Source organism: Neophocaena asiaeorientalis, unplaced genomic scaffold (genome assembly GCF_003031525.2).
Source record: "Neophocaena asiaeorientalis asiaeorientalis breed wild unplaced genomic scaffold, Neophocaena_asiaeorientalis_V1.1 scaffold275, whole genome shotgun sequence".
In the NCBI taxonomy this organism is placed as follows: domain Eukaryota; kingdom Metazoa; phylum Chordata; class Mammalia; order Artiodactyla; family Phocoenidae; genus Neophocaena; species Neophocaena asiaeorientalis.
In genome coordinates, this window is record NW_020173679.1 from 2,831,419 (window position 1) to 2,854,747 (window position 23,329).

The window sequence follows — 23,329 nt, forward strand, 5'->3', positions numbered from 1 at the left end:
TGTTCAAAAAAATGGAAGCTTTTTTAGATATTAGACTATCTTTCAAATAATAAACGCTCAATATTTGTTGAATGGATGGACAGTTGACTGGATGGATGGATGGATGGATGGATGGGCGGATGGAGGGATGAACGGATGGACAAGGTACTTCCTTTCCAGTCCTATGTGATGTTGAGCTACGGTTCTACCACCTACTTGCTGTGTGGCCCTCACCACATCATTTAACCTCTCTGAGCTTCTGTCACTTAGGTTCTCTGATCAACAAAATGAGACTCTTAAAGCAAGTAATACCAACCACTCTAGGGTATTAGGAACAATAAATGAAACTGCTCTGTCAGCTGTACCACACTGGGCAAATATTCACTATTGTTACACAAAGAAGTAGCAGGACAGGGATCCTTCTGAGAGTTACTCAGACTCCCCAGAAAACTGGAGTCCTGTTTCATCTGTAAATAAGACTGACATGATAAATCATAAAGGACCTGGGCCTCTGCCTCTCTCAGGGTCCGAAGAACTAGATTCGAAGGTGAACTGCAGAATTAGTCGGATCAGAGTCAACCAGCTGAAGTCAGACTGGCATTGCTGCCCAGGCCCCTGGCCAACTGGATCACGGTCACCTTCGTTATGAAGAGATCACAATCAGAAGGTGGACAGGTTCAGTGGAGCCCGTTTCACAGCTGGGGAAAAAAAGTAAAAACCTCCCACTGACCATGGGGGGCGACCAGCAGGCCCTCATTAATCAGGATCAGGCTCCCGGTCACATCTGGGTCAAGGGCTCCTAAGGAGGTCCCCCTGCAGAGCCTCGGTCATTTTCTTTGCCAAAAATCGGCCCACTGAGGGCTGGCTTGGCCAGACACCTGCAGGAGGGGCTGCACGAGTTCTTTTGCAACTGCACAGGGTACCAGGCTCCTGTTAGACTCTAAGGACAGGACCCGACTCTGCCCAGATCTCTGCTGCTGGACGCGCCACAGCACAGACTACATACAGGCAGGCGGCGGCGGCACCGGAAACACGCAGCGGCTGCAGCACGACGCATAGGAGCAGATGCGCCCCAAGCAGCTCAGGAGGGCAAAGCCCTGCAGGTGGGGCTGTGGTGGGGCAGTTCCCAGGCAGAGGTGGGTGTCAGAAGAAATACCCCCCTACAATCCCTGGGGGCCTGCTGTTCAGGGAACAGGCGGGCCTGGGCCCATGGCCGGAGAAAAGTCCTCATGGTCAGAAATTCTAAGAACTCTGCACGTCGTCTGCCTGCTGAGGAAGAGTCCCAAGCCCCCAGCTTGAGGGTGTGCGGGACACAAGCCCAGGGGCAGCCCCCAGAGACCCCCACCCCTGGGGCCAGGCCAAGGTGAGGGCCCGCCCAGCCTTTCTCAGAGTACTCTGTGGGGCCCTTGCATCCCCGGAGGACAGAGCGCTGTTAAAAAGCAGATTGCCAGGCCCCACCCAAACCCCGAACCTGGGAGCGAGGCCACGACATCTGCGATTTCAACCAACTACCCACATTATCCTGATGCCTGTGCAAGTCTGAGGACCACCATGGGAGAGCCCAAACTCAGCATCCCCACGCGTCCTGCCCTGAGAGGTGCTGACGGTTCCCTCTTGGTCCCCAGCAAGAAGGCACGGGGCTGGGGAAGTGGCCGTGGGAGATTAGGCGGGACAGTCAGAGGCTGAGAACAAGGGCTGGCCCAGGCCTGGAGCCCCACCTGCTCACACCCTCCAGAGGAGGGCTGGGACACACGAGTCCCGCCCCCGCTATGCAGAGGCTACCCAGGGCGTGTGGCGCCTTCATAACCAAAGCCCCCTCTCTCCCCTAAACTAGAGCATGCTGTCCCTTCTAAGGACAGAAGCAGGAAGAGGCCTGTTCCTGGGCTTTTGCCTGGGTCATTCCTCCAACTGGGGACACCTTTCCCATCTCCTCTGGCTTCTGCACCCCAGCTCCCAACCCGCCTCTCTTGGAAGGAAGCCTCCTGTGATTAGGCCCATCAAATCCCACCTGTGTCGGGCAGGCGGCCATACATACACGGGCTTGTGTTCACAGAAAGGCACGTTTTCTTCATTTCTGACAAAGCGTTTCATATTCGGTGTCTCCTCCTAGACCAAAGGTTCCCCAAGCCTGGGCTGGGTCTTCCAGTCTCCCTATACCCCAACCCACACCCTAACATGTGGACTGGGCACAGAGTAGGTGTCAGAGATGCTTAACTTTTTTTGCTAGCAGGAGGTCAAGGCTGTTTTCCGTGGCGCCGCCCATGGGGTTCCAGCCGAGAGGAGAGCAGGGGTTCAGGAGAGACCTGCTCAGCCCCCAGGCTTCCTGAGGACTTGGGGAGCCCTCTTCATCTGAGTAAAGTCTGTCTGAAGACTCTTAGGCGTAGGCTCTGCTCTGGCCTGTGCCCCTCTCCCAGAAGGGATCCCCAAACTCAGAAAGGGGCAGGAGGCACTCAGAAAAACTTGGGAGTTGGAGGCCCCTGTAATCCAGCCTGGGCCTGGGGCCCCTGCCTGGTCCCTGCCCCACCTGCAGGCAGGACTCGCTGACAGGTTGAGCCCACTTGCCTGCCTGTGTCTTTTCAAAAGGACCCTTACAGAGACCCAGTCACCTCTGGTCGGGCAGGGCCCGTCTCTAAGAGGCTGCTCCCATTCAATCCCAAATCTCGGCATGGATAGAACCTGCCTTCTGGTGGCTTCTAGAGAACACAGGGGACAGGCAAGGCTGTCACAGCAAAGGAGGAACCAAACAATCCATCCTCCTCTTGGCTTCCGTGGCTCCTTCCGTGAAATCAGCAGAGTGAACTCTGTTCCAGGCAGAAACACTGGAAGCAATCAACGCATGGATGGCCCCTTGAAAGGCTCTGGAAGGAAGCCTCCCGGGCGCCTCTGACTTAGCCCGCTTGCTCACCTCCCCAGAGCAGAGGGTTGTGGGGGTCTCGGATCGATCTGAGAAGCCTGCTGTGAGGCAGGGAGAGCAAGCTGACTTGATCCATGTGTCCACTGTAGTCACTTAGTTAGGCAGCCCAAGCACTGTGTTCAGGAGGATTCTGAAGCCAGAGCTGAGCCCGTGAGCAACGTCATCAATTGCCGGGTCTGCCACAGGCCTGGAGCAGGGGCAACACCTGTGCCAGACACTAACCACGCCCATCCTAGGTTTAGGGCTCTCCACGGCCAATCAGCAATGCGGGTGGGTCACTTCCTGTCTCGGGATTACATGGGCCACTTCTCCCTCTCTCACCATACATCCCTGGGAATCACTGAGGTTTAGGTACGAGTCTCAGGCCTGGCCCTCACCACCCCACTCGCAGGTGCCTTGGCTGGGGCGAGAGACGCCTTCCCCCTCACCTTGGGCTGGAAGGACACTCGGTGCTTGGCGGGTTCCGCCTCCGGCTTGGCCTCCTCCCCGGAGTCCTCGCTGTAGCTCTCAAACTCACTGGAGCTCCAGCCTAGGTCCTCCGTCTCCCGGGGTGCCCCGTCCCGGCGCACATCCTCGTAGAGCAGCTTCCTCTCTGCCCCTGCTGGCCAAGAGACAGGGCTGGTGAGCTGAGGCCCTGAGGCCAAGCCCACCAGCCCCAATTTCTGAACCCAGGCGGGCAGGTGGGGGCGTGGGTCAAGGTGGACCTTCAGCTCCACTTCCTGGTCCATAAGCAGGAGGCAGTGAGAACACGACATCCACCCCGCAGAGTGAGGAGGACGTGAAAAATGCAGAGAAGCACAAGAAATGTGCCTGGCACACAACCGGCTCAACAACTTCCCCATCCACATCACCTTGCCAGGATCGGAATGCTCATTTGGGGCTTCTATGGCTTTTTTTTTTTTTTTTTTTCGTAAACGGGAGGACCGGGGCACGAACCCGTGTCCCCTGCATCGGCAGGTGGACTCTCAACCACTGCGCCACCGGGGAAGCCCTTCTGTGGCATTTTTTAGAGGAAAAGAGAAGCCCTAAGACCAAGCCCTGACTCAGGCCCTCAGCTCTGGCCTCAGCATGCTAGGGGGGAAAATGAAGATGGTCCGGGGCATTGAATGACTCAGATCCCTCACCCCAAATCTGAGTTCCCCGTGAGGGTCCAGTATGGTCCAGTAGGGGGCGCGCCTGGCCCAGCGTCCAGGAATGTTCCCTTTTCTTCCCCAGCCCCACAGGAAATGCCTTGAACGGGGAAACTGGGGGACAGAGACCTGACAGTCCACTGGCCTGGAGGGACAGGTGCCACCAGGGCCGGGCACTCTTGGGGGTCCCTGTCAACTCGGGTTTGAGTTGCTGTTTCTAGACTGAGGTGGGAAAGCCAGTTTCCCGGGCCAAGAACACAGGGTCCCAGCCCTGGCCCCAGCTCTACCTCTGGGAGCTCTCGGCCTCACCTTCACCTCTGAGCTTCACTTCCTGGGCTGTTACCTGGAGAATAACTGAACTGCAGGCCTCACAAAAGTAAGGGCAGACTCCAAAAAAGCGCACGAAGGTGAAAATGCTTTTCGTTAACACAGACAAAATATGGCACTGAGAAGCGTTTAAAAAAAAAAAAATCTGCTCAGAAACCACGCATTCTAAAGAGCAGAGAACTTTGGTTATTGGAGCCCTCTCTACAAAATGGGGATAATAAGCTGAAAGGTGGAGTAAATATAATATTTGCACAGAAAGCTCTTAGCCAAGAGCTTGGCACATGGCAGGCGCTCACCAAAGAGCAGCTGATCCTTACTCGCGGGGGCTCTGGGTGGGCTTGAAGATCTCCACACTGACCGCAAGCCTCCACCTCCCCCGCACGGGAAAGCCGGGCGGGTGAGGGGTCGGGGAAGATTTTCAGCCAAAGAGCAAAACAGACACACTGGGGCTTAGCTGGAGACTCAGGTCCCAGGATCAGGAGGAAGCATGGGGTTATTTTTCAGCAAAAGATGATAGTGACTAACATCTGCAGGGAGTAGAGCAGCTGGTGACCAGGCTGTGACCTTCACAAGGCTGGGCTGACTGTCCTATTACTGCAGTGGAGGCCCCACAACCCGTGAGTCAAGGGGCAGAGCCCAGTTCTTGGGGCTGCCCCAGGGGAAGAACCACGTGACATCTACTTCCCCTAACGTCTGGCCCCGCCCACCTAATCTACATGCCAGATTCTCCCAGCAGCCCTGTGGGGCCGAAAACTATCATCACCTCCCATCAGACAGATGAGAAAATGGGGCCCAGAGAAGACGTGTGCTTGCCCGAAGTCAGGCAGTGAGCAGGGAGGGGGCTCCATCCACTCACCGTGCTGCCTTCCACAGAGGCACCACCGTGCTGACGACCCCCTGGGCTCGTCCAGAAATACTCTCTCCAGTGGAGACAGCATCACCAGATTCCTAAGTCTTCAGAGGCCTAACAGTGGCCTGGTCCCCACTGCCCCCCCTCCCCCCATCTCCTGGGGCCACGGTCTTCACTAATGCTCAGGAACATGGCTCCCCTTTCAAAGCACTTACCACCACCCACTCAGTGCTCTACATCAACTATCTCACGGCATCCTCCCTACAACCCAAGGAAGAAGCTAGCATTGCCCAGTTTTACAGATGCATCGACTGAGGCCAGAGAGATTTAACCAGAAGTTCTGCGGCGTGACCCTCCCCAAAGTCCTGTGAGATCAGGACAATATTCTGATTTCATACGAAGAAGCCAAGGCCCAGAGCACAGAGCGCTGTGCCCTAATTAATGGCAGAGCCGGGATGAAAGCCCGAGGCTGTGTGGGTCCACTGGCCTGTGCGGCCTGCACCTCAGTGGACAACCTCCACACTGAGCGCCGGCTGAGCCCACAGGCCGTGTGGGTCAGTGCGGGGCCCTGGCAGGTGTGATGTTCACAGCACTCCTTGTGGGGTGCACCTGCTGAGGGCTGGGCCCGGCCTCACCGACTCAACCCTCCCACAGCCCCGAGAGAGAGTGGGGGTCTCAGGGCAGGAGTCCTGGTCCTCAGTCGGCAGGCTCAACTGGCTCCCAGACTACCTGCTCTTGCCCACCTCAGGGTAAACCACAGGACATGCCATATCCCCACACCCTGGGGACTCGAGGGTGCCCAGTGAAGACTGTGACCAAGTGATTAGTGGCTTCATTGGATTCAGGAGGGAGAACAGCCCAAAGCGGTCAAATAATGGCCTCAGGCCACTCCGATCTCCTGGCTCTGGGACCTTCATCCAGCCACCCTTTCCCACTCTCCCAGATTCACATGAGCTACAAGCAGAAATGGGTTCCAGGCTCCTCCAGGGCTTGTTAGATGGATGGGTGGATCATGGGCCCACCCGCCCTGCTCCTGGGACAGGTGTCAGGAGTGTGCCCCCGGGGAACGTCGGGCCTCATCATGTTGTCTCTCCCGTTGGACTATATGCTGCCCCAGGATGGTTACGGTCGCCCCTGTCAGACCAGGAGCTCCACAAATGCAGGGGCTGTTTCCCCCACTAGACGGGGAGCCCCTGAAGACAGGCAGAAGAACAGTGTTGTAGAAAAAGCAGAGTCCAGCAGATGTCTATTCAAATTCTGGCTGTGTGATCTGGGGCTGGTGGCTTAACCTCTCTGATGTGACTGTCAACTGGAGCCATAGGCCCTGCCCTACCAACCTCACAGGGTTGACTGAATAGGGGAAGCAAATGCGTTTCATCTTTCATAAAATGCCACCCAAGTCCTTTTGCGGGGGGGGGCAGAGCACTGGACTTGGAGTCAGAATGACCCAGGTTCGAATCCCAGCTCTGCCTCTACAGTTTCCTCCTCTGAAGAATAAGGAAGTAATACCCTAAGTCAAAGTTTCAAAGCAGATTACAGGAGACAAACAATGAAGAGCAGCTGGCAAAACGTGTTTAAGCAAAGACGGCTCTTACTGTGAACGGATATTAAATATCCCTCGTCCCTGGGTAGTCCTCCTTCCAGCTAGGTGAGTATGTGGGCCCAGTTCCGGCAGCACTCACCCTCCTCCACCCTGTTTCTCCTCTGCGGCCCCAATCTCCCCGGCAGGGCCCAGGCTTTCCCAGGCTTTCTCTGCTTCACCACTCAGCAAGTCTGGACTATTGACCCATTTTCAGGAGGAATGGAGGCTTGGAAAAGTGAGTGGTTTGCCTGGGGACCCACAGCCCAGCAAGTCCCTGCCCCTGAAGCCCTAATCCCTGCACTTGAAGCGTTAACTCCTCCCCATGAAGCCCTAACCCCTCCCCATGGAGCCCTAACCCCGCCCCATGAAGCCCTAACCCCTCCCTAGCCCCAGCCTGGCCACGCCCTCAGCCATCTCCTGACTCTCCCGGGAAGACGGCCGTGGTTTTTGAAAGCAAGAAGGAGGGGCCATGGACTGGGTGGGGGCCGGGGAGGAAGTGGAAGGACAGACCCTCCCCATGCCCCGCCCTCCCGCCACCCCTCCCACCCCTCCTCTGTCCGGAGAGAAGCGGGACGCCTGAAAGAGGCTTTACCGGGTTGATGGGCGTCCAGGTTCTCGCAGGGGACGTCGTCGTAAATCACATCTTCTTCCAGGGCGGGGAAAGTAAACCGGTCGACTGGGAGAGAAGGGAGAGGAAAAGAGCACGAAGGAGGCTGTGGTGGCCCAGGGCGGCTGCCAGACTGACAGCAGGACTGCACCAGCTGGCAGCTTCGGCCGCCCGCCCGCCCGCACCCCCACGGCTCATCTGGGCCGGCATCCTGCAGCCCAGCCCCTGGGGAGCCCTAGCCTGCCACTGCTCTAAGAGGACGCAGCTTCCGCTGCCTCTTCCCGCTCCCCAGCCCCTCCAAGGCGCCCTCCCAGTGACTGCGGCACATGCCCCCTGCCGCCCCGACACCTGCAGGCCTGCCCCTCTGCCTGATGGCACCTACAGGGAGCATGAAGCAAACCCAGCACCTGTGCCCCAGGGCCCGGAAGCCTCTTCAGCCGCCCAGGCCCCCAGGACTACCCCAAAAGGAGTCACCCCCCACCCAGAGGCGGGGGAGGGCAAGGCAGCCATATCTAATGAGCACAGGACACGGCAGGGAGTGGGGGAATGGATTTGGAGAGTGGGGTTAAGGAGAGTCCCCCAAAACTCAGCCAGCGGGGCCCCGATTGGTAAAAAGTTCTGCAAATGAGCACATCACTCCCCTAACATTTTGCCGGGTGTGCTATGAGCGGGGCAGAGAGCACATCCTGCCCATGTTAGCAGCTCCAGAGCTGGAATATTTAAAGAGGTCTCCCCCCATAACTGTGTGCCCAATCTCTGCCCTCTCTAGGGGCATGTGGCCCCCGCAGAGCGAGGGTTTGGGAAACCAGGCCCCACCCCTGGTGGTAGCCTGTCCTCACCCCACAGGCCTTTCAGGAAGACAGAGGACCAGATGGACTCTGAAGTCCCCGTTCCTAACTGCGTTGCTCCGTGCGGTCCCAGGGCCCCCAGAGCCCTATAGGAGCCTCACCGCCCCCTCCCCACCGACACAGATTCTGCCTCCCACATGGCTCAGACCTGCCCACCTCTCTCCAGGTCCCTGGCTCCAGCCATCAGCCTCCCTCCGCTGGACAGCCTCCAGCCCACCACCTTGTCTCGGAGCATCAGTGATGGGACTGAAGTGCAGACGTGGTCTCGTGGCTTCCCCTTGGCCTCTTATGGCTCACTGTCACTTTTGGGAAAGCACGGCCTCCGGGGGCACCCCACACACACTCTGGGAGGAACTGGGGAGATGGCAGCCTCACCTGGCCCTGCTCACCCCTTAGACCCGCCCCTCCACCACACCACGGCTCACTGCTTCCGAGGTGCCAGGCATCCCCTCGCCCTTGGGCTCCAGCACAGGTTGCCCTCTCAGCCTAGACACTCGTGCCCAGAGCCCTGCTGTTTCACTCTCTACCTCAGGACTCGTGGCTCTCCCAACCCCACCTCCCCATCCTGGCGCCTGCTCTCTGCATGGTAACCGCCCGCCTACGTGTCTGGTTCTGCTGCCAGAGGGGCCTCGTCTTGGTCACCAGTGTACACCCACCACCCAGATCACCCTGGCCCGCTGTAGGAGCTTTGGAAGTATTGGGGGGACAGATGAGCAGCTGAATGTGTGATCTACTCCTGGATCACGACTCACATCAGGTGGCAAAGGGGGGCAACTCTCAAGGGTGGGCAGTGGCCAGTCCACCTCAGAGCTGCCACCAAGCCCACAGCAGCCATGCAGCAAGGACAACCCCTCGGCTCGCACGAGCCCACATCAGCTCTCTCAGCCTAGAGAAGGGGAGGCTATCCTGACACCAACCTCCTGGGGCTGAGACCTGGGGGGCAGGCGGTGGGGGGGGTGTGAGGGGACTGCGACGGGAGCTCTTCCGTCTCCAGCTGGAGCGCCGGACCCCAGAGAAAGCTGTGTCCACAGCATCCCCATTGCTCACCACGGCCGGCTCCCTGCGGGCGGAGAAGCAGGACCAGTGAGTCAGGAGGATGGGACAGCTGGTTCCTTGAAGCATCAGACAGCCCCTCACCAGGTGACAGGGCCACTTGACCCCAAGGCCGAGCTGGGGAGGCCACAGCTGGGTTGGCCTTGGACAAGCCCCGTCCCCTCTTGGTTTCCTCACCTTTAGAAGGCACCGTAAGGCCGACCTGCTGCTTTACAAGAGCATAAAGGTCAAACGTATTCACGGTGATAAGTGATAGGGATCAGATGTTCTTCAGGCCAGGGCACCCTGTCTCTCCTCCTCCAGGGCAGACTCAGTGGGAATCTCCATCTCCCCAGTCTCCACATGCAAAATGGAGGAGAGGACTGGGGGGCCTTGCGTCTGAGAGACAAGGACCTGCAAAGCTTCACAAGACCATGCACAGAAGGCGGGGCTTAATTCCCACACACACTTGAGGATGGGCTGGACCAGAGACACGCTTCCCAGGAGCAGAGAAGCAAAGGGAAAGCAGTGGAGAAACAGCAGACACCACCTTAACCAAGCGGTCAAGTGAGCACCCCCAGTGCCATCACTCGGGCATCACGGACTCCAGATACGACGTGATGAGAAGGGTGCTCACCTCTGTGGGATTCTTACCCCAAGTCCATAACCCCAGGCGAATCATGAGAGAAACACCAAACAAACCCAGATGGGGGAACATGCTATAAAACACCTGCCCACTACTTCTCAATGATCATGAAAAACAAAACTGAGGAACTGTCACAGAGCAGAGCAGTGTAAATGACAACTGAATGCCACGTGGGTCCTGGATGGGATCCCGGGACAGAAAAGGAACATAAGCAGAAAAACTGATGAAATGCAGATAAAGTCAGGAGTTCAGAGAACGGTAACGTACCGACACCGGTTTCTTAGTTTTGATAAATATCCCGTGGTCGTGTAAGATGCTAACAATGGGGAGAACAGGATGAGGTGGTATATGGAACTCTATGTGCTACCTTTACAACGTCCCTGTAAATCTAAAACTATCCCAAAGTGAAAGGTTTTTGTTGTTTTTTTAAGCCCATGCTCAAAAAAAAAAGCCACATCTGGCAACCCAGAGGGTAGACGCCTTCTACTGTCCGAGGCAGCTGCCACTGTTATGAAGAATTGACTTGAACTTGCCAGCACGCAAGCCCTTAACAGAAGAGGAGGAGAGGGAGGGGGAGGGAAGGGGGAGATGACAACCGGAAGTGCAGGGAGAGGGGAGGGAGGAGAGTGAAGTGTGGAACACCTCCTGTGAGCAGGCCCTTGGCCTCGCCTTCCCAGTAGCACTGACAGGTAGATCCTGGCATCCTTCCCACTCCGGCAGGTGGCGGGCAGAGGAACCTGCTCAAGGTCACCGGCCTGTGAGTGGCAGAGCCGGACAGTGAAGCCAGCCTGCTGGGCCCCTAAGCTGGGCTCTCAAGATGCGTCTCAGGTAACAGAGCAAGGACGGCTGTGACGGTGGCAACATGCCACGTCTGTGCTGTCCAGTGAGCCACGCGTGGCTACGGGGCACTTGGAAGGTGGCTAATGGAACTTAACTTTTCGTTTTAGGTCATTTAATTTTAAATAGCCACATGTGGCAGGCGACCCCCGAACAGGAAAACGCAGGCTGAAGCCACCAGCACTATTGGAGAAGCAAGACTCAGCTCCGGTTTTACTGCCAGAAGTCAGCAGTGTCGCCTGGCGGGGAGGGGCGCGTTTCAGTCCTGGGGTAACGCTTTCCATCAGCGGGAAGTTAAGGCCAAGAGGGGACAGGGCTGGTCTGGACCAGGACGGGTGCTGGGCTGGAGCCACCTGAGCCCCAATCCCTAACAGTGCTTCCCTGAGTCATTACCTTCTCAACCTGGAGGCGGCTTCAAGGTGCTGAGTGCAGCTGCTCAGAAATGCTCAGACAGAACCGAATCATTCCAGCGGGAGCTGACGTGAGACTTCGGCAGAATTTGGTTTTAAAGTTTGCTTTGCTACGTTAACCGTGACAACTGGTGACTCCTGGAAGAACGCGCCAGGTGCCGCTTGCTGTACTTTACCTATATTTGCATATTTCACAACACAAGAGCCCACGTGAGGTAGGCAGTGTCGTCCTCATTCTAAGATGGGGAAACTAAGGCTCATGAAGTCTTGATGACTGACTCTACTGAAGTCACTCGGCTCGTCAGAGGGAGCTGGGATCTGCAGCCCACCTGCAGGGTCTGCTCCTTCCACCAGACCATGTGGGAGCAGGGAGCCCGCATTCAAACATTCACCGACATCACAGACTCGCTGTGTCACGACATCACTGCACCTCGCTTGACGACTCTCCCAACCGTGTTTTTAAAAAGGAAAGAGAGGGCTTCCCTGGTGGCGCAGTGGCTGAGAGTCTGCCTGCCGATGCAGGGGACACGGGTTCGTGCCCCGGTCCGGGAAGATCCCACATGCCGCGGAGCGGCTGGGCCCGTGAGCCACGGCCGCTGGGCCTGCGCGTCCGGAGCCTGTGCTCCGCAACGGGAGAGGCCACAACAGTGAGAGGCCCGCGTACCACAAAATAAAAAACAAAGGAAAGAGAGAAAGAGCTCTTGGCATAGTCAGAGATGCATGATCGAGTCTCTGTCGAGGAGAAATCGTGACACCAGCTCCAAGGGCTGAACACCCCAGAAGGTCCCGGGTGACCTCTAAAGGTGACATGGAGGCAGGATGGGCATTTGGGGGTAAGCCAGGATGGGGCTGAAAATATGAGCCTCTGGTTTGCACGTTACCAAAACACAGTGAACTTATTTTTTCATTGTATTTCATTTTGAACAGCCACACGTGGCTAGTGGCCCCCGAACAGGACAGCGTGGGTCTAAGCCACTGGCACGACTAGAGAAGCTAGTCTGGGCCCGTGCTTCTGTTGAGCAGCCCCCGAGCAGTCCTGGCTTCCCGGGCGGGGGAGCAGGGCTCACACAGCACAGCAGTCACCTTTATGCCCACCCTGAGTGCCTCAATGGCTGAGGCAAGCGGAGACACCAGGGGCCCCAAGGGAGGGAAGAGGCCAGTGTCCGTGCATGGACAGGTCTTCTCAGGCTTAGTTGGAGACCACCAGCACCCCTGCCCTGCACTTTGCTGGTATCTTCTCTGCGCCCAGCCCTAGGCAGAGTGCTTGAGGACAAGTGCGTGTCTCATTGTGACCATTTTACAGATGAGGAAAGTGAGGTTCAGAATTGGCAAGTACCTTGCCCCAAATCACCTGGCCAGCAAGTGGCAGAGTTGCACTTTGCCTGCAAATCCTTGCTCTTGACACCAGCTCTGCTGCCCTCAGACGGGAGCAGGTGTTCCCCAGGCAAACGGGAGGGGGAAGAGCCTCCCAGGCCAGGGAAGCAGTGGGCATGGCAAGAAATGAGACTGGGGCTGCCTCCTCCCTCCCCGGCCCTTCTAGCTGCCTGCCAAGGCCACTGACCCACCCTGAGCCCACCCAGGGGCAACCTCTCCCAGCTGCTGCCTGGCTGGAAAATCTAATTCGCCTTGTGAGCAAACACTCCTGGAGCCTCCCCAAAGGTTTCAGATAATAAAAGAGCCATAAAAAAGCAATAAGAGGCCAATTATCTCGCCCTTATCTGAGCTTCCTGCACTTCTAATGCCTCTCAGCTTGCACAGGCAAGAAAGGCCAGCCACTAAGATGACACCGTCTTACAAAGTGAGGCCACCGCCACTCGAATGCCAAGAAAAGGAGCCAAGTCCGTGGAGAGGAACAGAGAACAAGAAGCTGGGCAAAGAAGAGGAGGCCCCCCCATGACAGCGTTCACCGACCAGACCGAGGTCAAGTACACCAGGAGTCCACCACAGAGCTCGAGGCACATTCTGAGCCCACCTCCTCTCTCTCCAGGGACACGCCGGGGACAAGAGGGGAGTGAGTTTCCTGTGACAGCAGGGACCTGCTCTGGCCTGGTCACCCCATTCCGTCAGCCCCTTCACACGAGGACACTCAGTGATGATGGATGCCCCGGCCCCCCGGCCTCTTTCAAAGACAAGAAGCCCCACTCAGAATGGCGGGCCCGGTTGCTCCGCAGATTCCACAAGGTCCCTTCCCAGAGGCTACACAGTGTGAGTTATCAGAGAGAAGACCCCCAAAACCAGTATGGTCAGAGGATCCCTGGCTGGCTGGGTGGCTGGGTGTGTGTGTGTGTGTGTGTGTGTGTGTTCACACATGCGCACACACGGTATTCTGGATGCCTTTTCCAGGACAAGGTTTGAAAAATATGAAAGAGGAAAGAATTCCACCTTTGGGAATTGAAAGGACCAAAATAACATGAGCCTTATAAGGCCTTGAGTAAAACCCAGTCTGCAGCAGACCGAGGGCTGGGACAGCAGGGCTTGCCCAGGATGGCCCGACTCAAGAGCATCACTCCCCTCAAGAAATTCCCCAGCAGCACCACTACCACTATCCCTAAATCCAAGAGACACAAAAGAAAGGCAAAAACATCAAGCCCGGATTAAGCCTGCTGCCAGTTTTCTTTTCAGCCCTGGCCACTTTCTAGTTCATATAGCATGTTAAAGCCAGAAAGGGGGCAGGCGGGAGGGATAAAATGGGAGACTGGGGTTGACATATACACACTACTATATATAAAATAGATACTTAATAAGGACCTACTGTATAGCACAGGGAACTCTACTCAATGCTCTGTAATGACCTAGATGGGAAAAGAATCTTAAAAAGAGTAGATATATGTATATGTGTAACAGAGTCACTTTGCTGTACACCTGAAGCTAACACAACATTGTAAATCAACTGTACTCTAATAAGGATTTAAAAAAAAAAAAGAAGGACTTCCCTGGCGGTCCAGTAGTTAAGACTCTGCGCTTCCATTGAGGGAGCACAGGTTCGATCCCTGGTCGGGGAAGTTCCACATGCCGCACGGTGCAGCCAAAAAAAAAAAAAAAAGGCAGAAGGACCTTGAAGATCACCTAGCAGGAGGATTCAAAGCAGCTGCCCACGGCAGTCACCTGGGAAGCTCCTCAGAGATACAGACCCAGAGCCCCTGCCCCAGTGATTCTGACCCATCCGTCAGGAGGGGCCCAGCATTGGTGTTTTTAAAGCTCCCTGCTGGCTACAATGTGCAGCCAGGGTTGAGAACGGGGGAATCATGGGCTTAGGGTGGGCACAGACATATGCTCCAGAGCCAACAGACCTGGGATAAGATCGCAGCTCTGCCACTTGGCTGTGGACCAGGACAGTGGCTAACCGTCCTGGAGCTGCTGAGGGATGGGATGGATAATCACTCTACTTCCTGCTGTGAGGATTAAATGAGATAACACAGATAAGGCACATAGCACCTCTCTGTGCCTCAGTTTCCATATCTGTGAAATGGAGCAATAATACTTCCCTCTTAGGGTTCCAGGAAGGAGTAAATAAAGGCTTGTAAAACAGGCTTGTAGCAGAGGGTCTGGCCCACGATAAATACCCCCGGTGCACTGTTTCCCTTCCCCCTCCTTCCCCTCCACCCCTCCTCCAGCTAACGGGGTCCCTGTATGCACTCACCTCTTCACACTGAGCCCGGCCACCCCTCACATATGGAATGGCTCTGGGCCCCAGTCTGTTTGTCCTGTGCCATCCCCCACATGGTCACAAATCCACTTACTGAATGAGCAGAGTGGGGAGGAGCCCCCAGGGAAGTCGGAGGAGGGGACCCTGACTTGATATCTATAATACAGTCCTCAGTGGGGAGCGAGCATCAAGGCCACAGGGGAACCATCTTTCCCCACAGCCATAGACAATAACCCAGACGCCACCTTGGCCTTCTGCTCTGTGGTGCACGCACCTCCCTCCCGTCATCTCGAGGGCCCCAGGCTCAGCAGTCAGACCCAGGACAGGCACTGTACCCCCAGCAATAACTTATCAAGAGCCTTGTGGGGTACTGCAGAAGTTCCCACGGGAAAATGCTCACCCTATGTAATTAGGTCAAAAGGTGAGCTGGGGGGCTTCCCTGGTGGCGCAGTGGTTGAGAGTCCGCCTGCCGATGCAGGGGACACGGGTTCGTGCCCCGGTCCGGGAAGATCCCACATGCCGCAGAGCGGCTGGGCCCGTGAGCCATGGCCGCTGAGCCTGCGCGTCCGGAGCCTGTGCTCCGCAACGGGAGAGGCCACAACAGTGAGAGGCCCGCGTACGGAAAAAAAAAAGGTGAGCTGGGAAACAGCATGTACAATAAAACCACAGTTCTATAAAATATTGATATATATACATATGTACACTTCTATAGCAAGGAAGCTGGGTAGGAACACACAGTGATAGAATTAAAGGTTGCTTTTAGTCTATCATTTTCTGTACTTTCCAATTTTTCTACAATAAACATGCATGACTATCAGAAAAAAGGAAAGAAAGAAAGGGAGAAGGAAAACACATCCCAGGCAACGCTGAGCAACAGATCGGCCAGGGCGGGTTCCCTTGTGCCCTGGAGTCCTGCTCCAGGCAGACCCACACCCCTTGAGGACAGCATTAAGGGCAGCTCGCTGACGGAGAATCTGGTCCTCACATCTCATTTACCCTCCACTTTACAGAGACGACAAGGAAGGTTAAGCAGATCAGACAACGAACGGGTCCTCGGTTGTGGAGCTGATGTGGAAGACAGGCAAGGTCCAAACCAGATCTATGCGGGACAGGGGAGGGCAGGGGTTAGAACACTGGGTCTGGAAGCCAACCAGGTTCAACCGTGGCTCTGCCTCATCTCAGCTCCGTGTCCGGAGGCTGACAGCGTGTGTCCTCTGCACCTGCTTCTGCACCTGCTTCTGCACCTGTAAAATGGGGATTACAGCAGCAGCCACCTGTGAGTGTCACGAGCATTACTGGAGGCGGGAGAGGCTCTTAGAACAGGGCTTGGTGAATAATAAGTGCAGAAGACGGGCAGGCCATTTTTATCTGGCTACAGAGCCCATAAACACACCAAGGCACAGAATGTCCGCTCTCCCCCGAGGGCAGGGACTGTCTGCCTCGGTCGCTGCACCGCCTGGCACATTGCAGGCACTCAGTAGAGAGGTGGAGGATGGAGGACAGAGGGGAAGGGCAGGGGGACTCCCAGCAGAACGCTGGCCTGGGTGGGCAGGGGGCTGCTGGGGAAGAGCAAACAGAGCCCCGGCCCTCTGGCTTTGAACCCAAGCGCCACTACCTGCCACTCGGCTCCCTTGGACCAGTGACTGCACCTCTCTGGGCCTGCACAACGGGACCCATAAGAATTCCCTCTCTCCAGGGCTGCTGTGTTAGTCTCCTACTGCTGCTGTGACAGTTACCACAACCTTAGTAACTTCAAACAACACAGATGTATATTCTCTTACAGCCATAAAGTTCCGAAATCCACAAGGGGTTTCACTAGGGTAAAAGCAAGGTGTTGGCAGAGCTGTGCTCCTTCCGGCAGCTCTAAGGGAGAATCTGATCCCTTGCCTCTTTCCAGCCTCTGGAAGCAGCCTTGGCTCATGGCCCCTCCTCCATCTTCAAAGCCAACCGCACAGCATCTCTCAATCCCTCTCTGACTCCACAGGCCCCCTTATAAGGATCCCTGTGATTCCGTTGGGCCCGCCTGGATAATCCAGCATCATCTCCCCATCTCAAGGCCCTTAACTTCATCACATCTGTACCAGGTCGCACATTCCCAGGTTCTGGGAATTAGAACATGGAAGTCTTGGAGAGGGACATTAATCTGCCTGCCACAGTTGTGCAAATCAAAATGAGATGCGTGTGGAAAGGGCTACATCAACTGTAACGTCCATGTACACGTAACCTATTAGTACCATGTCTTCTTTGTGCCAGGCACTGGGATGGAAGATGCATAAGGCAGAGACCGGTCACTGCAGGGATCCAGGGGTGGACGTGACACATTCCTGAAGGGGGACTCGATGTAATGGATGCGAACCTGTGTAAATTTTTTCAGGCCAGAGGCTGTGTGGCCTTCATACTGTACTCAAACTCATAGCTCCTATGACCCGAAGACCATAGCTCCTATATGGAAACCCCTTGTAGCCAGGGGTGGAAAAGGGGAAAAACAAAAATGCAGCGTTTCCAATTTAGGGACTGGCAAGGGGCCAGACAGAGGTCTTTCATGGGAAAAGTGTCCCCATAACCCTCCCATGAGGGACTCCACTGGGAGGGAAGCTTGCCTCTGTCAGTCCTCGGGTCCCATGGAGACCCCGCAGGACAGGACACAGGAGGCTATGAATGCTCTGGGTCTGGGGAAACAGCAAGTTAAGGGCGAGCTCGGGATGCCAAGCAACTCCAGACTGGGTCTGCAGCCATCTCACAAACCTTCAGGGACACCTCCATTTCCTCCCGGGGCCAGGGGATACTCCAGCCTCATCGAGCTGCCCCTTAAGAGCCCCCATGCTCCCCAGACCCTCGGCCCTCAGAAGCCACAAGGCCAGGCTGCAGGCAGGGCCTCCAGCGCCCTGTTTCCATCCTGTTCAAACACTGCTTCCCCAAGCCTGGTCTGATCTTCTCGGCACCTGATGCGTCCAGGGAGGATGGGTCTCCTTGGCTCTCCCAGCTGCCCGGCTGCTTCCCTCAGGCTCCAGGCCCGGGTGAGAGATGCTGGCCAGTGGGCAACACAGTCCATCTTGCCTGGATAAGCCCAGGAAGGGGCAGGACAAGTACCTCCCGGGAGCCACCGAGGGTCCCTGCAGCCGGGCCAGGAGCCAACAGGAAACGCTGAGGCTGCAGTGGGGCCGGTGGGGATGGCAGCGAAACTGGCCAGGAAAAGCAAACAAATCCAGAGGGCATGGCACGCTCAGAGGTGAGAGACACGGCCCGAGTCCGGGAAAACACAGGGAGCGGGCGACCTACGCGCTCTCATTTCCCAGCAAGTACTTACTGGGTGCTCAGGGTGGCTGTGAGTTCACAGGTTTCAAAGTCCACCAGAAAGGCCAACCCTGTGAGCTCCAGCGGATGGATGGCTGTGGAGTCAGACGGGCCAAGCTGCAGCCCTGCCATTCACCAGCCCTGCAAGATCTCGGGTAAACTACTTCAACTCTAAGCCTCAGTTCCTCATCTGCAAAATGGGCATAATCAGTAGCCCCGCCTCCTAGGGCTGCGTTGCCTAGGAGATGAGATCTTGTGCAGGAAGCACTCAACTCGGACGGCGACTCAGGAAACAGCAGCCGACACGAGTGGCATCGGCGGGATCAGCCACTCAGCCGCTTGAGGCCTCCCTTCCCGCGGGCCTCTGTCCTGGCCTCAGTCGGCTGCCAGAGTCAGAACCCTGGGTCAGAGATTCTGTTTCCACACGGTTTGTTTTCTCTTCATTTTCACGGAGACAGAGAGTCGCCTTTCAGACCCGGCTCCTCCTTCTGTCCATTGGAATCCACCGTTCATTCAACGGGGAGGCCTTCGGCACTCGCCCTGTGCCTGGCACCATGCTAAGCCGGGAGGATATGGCAGCAAACAAAATACCCGCCTCCCCCGCCAAGAAACATCCCTGGCCCCATGGAGCCGTCCTGCAGGTGGAGACACCCTTCCACACCCCTCTACCATCACAAGACCTCTGTGTGGGGCAAGAGAGGAGGGGGCTGCTTTTACCCTGCTCCCATCTCAAGGGAAGGGGCGCCACCCAGAATCACACACAGGCAGGGCCGAGGCCACTCTGCTTGGCTCCCCAGGTGGGGTCTATGGAACATTCCAGCAACAGCTTGGACACTACTCTCCCAAGAGCTCAAGAGGCAAAGTTAGATCTCATAAGAGGCAAAGTTCTTACCCCAATAAACACACACCGAAGGGGATCATTCCTATGGAGCCAGCCACCCCTCCCAGCATGAACCGAAGTCTGAAGTCCTGAGCTTGGATCCTGAGTCCCCAGCGCATCCCTGGAGGGTCGGGTGATGGTCAAACACCTGGCCTCTGGTCGGAGAGGCCCTGGTTCTAAGTCTCTGTTGAATGAACATGTACCATCTATGTGTAACTCTGGCCACCTAACTTCCCCAAGTCTCAATTTCCCACCTGTGACATGGGTAATGAAGTGTCCACTTCCTAGAGACAAGAGATGGGACTGGGCATTTAGCTTGGTGCCTGGTACACAGTAAACACAATCACTGTTATTACTATTATCATTCGCTATTATTGCTGTTGTCGTTGTTGCTGTTATCTGATAATACGTCCCGTTTCGGAAAGAGAAAGTGGCAGTAGCTAGGCGAGCAGGCTGAAGGTTCTTTTGCCGGCAGCAGGACGGACGAGAGCCCAGGCCCCCTCACTCCTTGGGATTCTGGAGCAGCAGCGGGGCCCGACCCTAAAATCACCCCGTGGGCCTCGGCGCCACACACACTCAGCAAAGCCAGCAACTCTGCCTACCCCATAACAGCCTGGCTGCCTCCTCTGGGCAATCCCACCTACCAGGGGAAGGGACCCGGAAGTCCACAGGCCTCACAGCCAGACAGGGAGCCGGTGCCCCTGCCCAGGTCACCTGGACTGCCCGTCAGCCTCAGCTGTCCTCGTAACCAGTGATGCAGCACCGAATAAATGTTAACTTGTCCAATGACACACAGGTATTAAGTAACAGGTGAGACTCGAAGCCAGCTCTCTGCGGCTCAGAGCCCGAGCTCCCAGGCCCTCGAAGACCCGGACTCCAGCCCTCACTTTAGCCGCGGCGCTCCCACCCACTCCCCTCCCCAGCTGTGGATGAGAGCTGGGGAGGGAGTGAGGTCACTTTGAGGCTGCCCGGATCTGGGCAGTGGTTCTAACTGTGCTGTCAGGAGCCTCGAGTCAGGCAGCCCTTGCTTTTCTTGAGGCCAGGTAGGCAGCGAGGCAAAGCCCAAGGCCATTTCCAAGCCTTCAGGCAGAGGGACCGTGAAAGAAATGCAGTGAGAAGAGATGAAATGTCCTCCGCTTGGAGATTTGCTTATTCAAAGCAATGTCTGCTTAGTGACTACCTTTGGGGAAATTCTTTTTAAAAAAACAAAAGAAAGAAAGAAAATCAAGATATTTTTTTTTCCCTTTGTCTTGGATACCAAGGAGAAGGAAAGCGATCTGGATTGACTCTTCTCCCAGAGGACTCCAGAGTGGAAATTCACCATCCGGGGAAGGAGGTGGAACTTAAGTAAACGGAGACCTGGAAGGGAGGGGACAAAGCTGGGAGCAGCACAGAGACACTTGACGGACAAAGAGTCAGGAGGCCTCCAGCGTCTCACTGGGGGACTGTGGGAAAGCCCCACCCCTCAGTCTCTCCATCTGTAAAATTAAGGGGGCGAGAAAGGAAGTGTCTCGGGACTCCTTATTGCTGCAGTCAATATTCTGCAGGGGACGCACAGCCCATGAATGCCCCATCAAGGGCTCTCAAAGTGATGTTTATTCACACCTGTTGGCAACCCAGGCCCAGCCCAGGAGTCAGAGGCACTGGGCACACAGTCTCCGCCCCTTCGGCCCCCATCGCACTGGAAACATCCAAACTGGTCAGGAGGCAGGAGCAGAAGCAACCAGCCTCACTTATTCCTCGCGACGCTTAGTGGCAGAGAACACGTCCATCTTACAGATGCAGAAACTGGGGCTCAGAGAGCTTCACAGAGCCCAAAGCCACCCAGCTAGTGAAGGGCTGAGTGAGGATCTGAACCTCCAGGAGATGGTGTTCAAGGGAGCTGGGCCAACACCAGGACCAGGTATAGGATAGGTGGGCATGCTACGGAATGGCGGGTGGTGGGTTAAAGGCAGAGGCCGGGCCCCTCTCCCAGAAACGCGTGGCCCACACTGAGTGATTCTGACGCAGTGTAGCACCAGCTCTGGGGGCCACTGCAACAAGGCCTCCACGGGGCACCAGCGCCAGCCAGACACAGCATCTGGCCGCAGTCACCAGGTCTCCAGGACACACAGAGAGAAGGCGGCAGTGGCCTGAGAAAAGCAAGTGCCAGACTCCCGGAAGGGGCGCACTTACTGGCTGCCCACACCGTTTCCCAGCCCCCTGCCCCCCGTCCCTGCTCAGTGGCTTCCTCGTGCGGAGACCTCCTCTCTCTCCCCCGGTGAATTTATGCTCCCTTGCTCAGCCAAGACCGCCCCCCCAGCCCCGCTCCAGTCAGTGTTCCCTGGGCACCCTCTGTCCCACCTGGATGAGTCTGCTTCCCTGTTCAGACTGAGCTTCTGGGTGGCTTTATCCCTGGCCCAGCCTGGAGGGATGTAACCCCTGGGAGATCACAGCAATGTCAGGACTTCCCAGCCCAGGTGCAGTTCCTAACCAGGGAGGAGAGAACCTGGCCCCTCTTCTGGTGGTAATTATACAGTGGCAAGCCCAGCAGAAACCCTCCCAGGATCCACCCACTCCAACAAGCAAATGAGCACAAACAAGGACTCTTAGGCTTGAATTTGAATCCAGAACTGCCCTGGCTCCCGGACCCAGGGCCACAACCTGCATCTCTGAGACCTCCAGCTGGGTGACACCTACCTGAGAATTAGCCTCCAGATTCAGCTCACTCTAGAAGAACAAAGGGAGGCTCGGACACCCCTCCCCAGACTAGGGCAGCCAGGATTTAAACTCAGGACCCCAGGGGCCCCCGGCCATCAACTCCAGGGCCTAGATCCACCACTGAGGCTTCCCTTAGAAGAGGACTCTCTAAACACCCAGGTCCTGAAAGCCGAACAGTGAGCACCAGTGAGCAAAGCTCCAAGAGGCCTCAGCTTTCACAGCCCCCGACTCCCAAATGCGCGGTCCAACTTGCTGAAGACCACAGAGGGAGTGGTGGTAAAACTGCCTTGATTAGGTGCCTGCGGTGTCTCTAGGTGTCTTACCCAGCAGTTCTTCATTCTTCTATGGAGGAAGCAGTGGCCCATTTTACAGACGAGAAAACCAAGGCCTGGGGGACTGGGACTTACACAAGGACCCATGACCAGTGCTGGGCCCAGAGTACGATGCCGGCAATCACCCCAACACCCAGGGGTGTTAGCCTTTAGGCTGCCCTGACTCAGACAGACTCCCAGGTGGAGAAGGGCAGAGTCCCCAGCAACAGTCACAGGAAAGGGAGCAGGAACGATACTGGCAAAACAAATGGCGATGGCAAAGACAATTACAGAGGGCGGCACCGCGTGGAGCCCCAGAGAGCTGTTTAATTCCCAGCCGCAGCCCAGTGGAGTGGGTGGCTACTTCACTGTTTTCATTTTGCTTGTAAACAGACTGACTTTGGAGGGTTTATGTGACTCCTTCTAGCCACACAGCTGGCAGGGGACAAAGCCAGGATGTGGAGCCAGGCCTGCTTTCTACTTCACATGCTTGTGGGAAAAATAAAGGAAAAAGTAACACGTTTTAGGGACTGACCTCTTCCCTCCAGCCCGGGGATCCTGAAATGCGTTTCTCCTTAGCCAAAGACCTGTCCTGAGCCCTCACAGCCGCAGCTCCACCCCTTCCCACACCTCCTGCCCGGTCTCTCCTCGTTTTCCAGCTGCCAGAGCAAAAGAACGAGGCTCACTTACTGTGTCTGGGGTGGTGCAGCTGCTGGGTCTGGGTCTGGGTCTGCGGGAGGAGAGCAGAGGCAGAGCCCGTCAGGCCAGCGGCTGGCCCGAGGGACTCAGCGCATCCCCGCCCCCTTTCCCAGCTTCCCCGGGGGCCCCAGAGACGGGGCCGCCAGCCCGGTGCCTGCTGCGTCCCTGCCTGCCTTCCCCCAGCCCCACACTATCATTACGCTCCCTTACCAGTCCTACCTGCCTGTCCCCACCCCCAGCCCCCTGGCCCACATCCCAGCTCCGACCAAAACCAGTAACGCTGCCTGCTCTGGGCCTGCCCTCACCCGCAGCCCCTCAAGGAGCCCCTTGTCCCCAAGCCTGCAGGAAGTTCCTGCCGGTCCAGTCCCCAGTCCCTCCCGATGACAGAAGCTGCCATTTAACGCCCCTTATCAGGGCCTTCCTGCCCCCAGGGCTCTGGGAGGCTGCTGCTCCGGGCGGCTGTGATTCCCTGGGAGAAGCTGCGGGGAGAGGGGAGCTTCAGAGAGACAAGCTCTGGGAAGTAACTGTCACTGAAGCACAACCGACAGCCGACCACTGCCACTGACGGCCAACCACTGCCATTTAGGACGTGCCAAAGGGCGCCAGACGCTGCAGGAATGCTAGGAATCTCCAATTC

At 56.7% G+C, this 23,329-nt stretch overlaps 1 protein-coding gene across 6 annotated transcripts in view; it reads right to left on the reverse strand.

The window, feature by feature from the left end:
• ARHGEF10L (Rho guanine nucleotide exchange factor 10 like) overlaps positions 1 to 23,329 on the reverse strand; it is a 158,517-nt gene that overhangs the window by 80,685 nt on the left and 54,503 nt on the right. For 5 of the 6 annotated variants that reach the window (XM_024749717.1, XM_024749715.1, XM_024749716.1 and 2 more), the window contains exons 4-7: positions 22,684 to 22,723; positions 9,206 to 9,297; positions 7,375 to 7,458; positions 3,322 to 3,494 (exon numbers count right to left, since the gene is read on the reverse strand). In XM_024749717.1, the coding sequence (XP_024605485.1) occupies positions 3,322 to 3,494; positions 7,375 to 7,458; positions 9,206 to 9,297; positions 22,684 to 22,723 (389 nt within the window). The remainder of the gene's footprint in view (positions 1 to 3,321; positions 3,495 to 7,374; positions 7,459 to 9,205; positions 9,298 to 22,683; positions 22,724 to 23,329) is intronic. The other variant, XM_024749721.1, reaches the window with a different exon arrangement.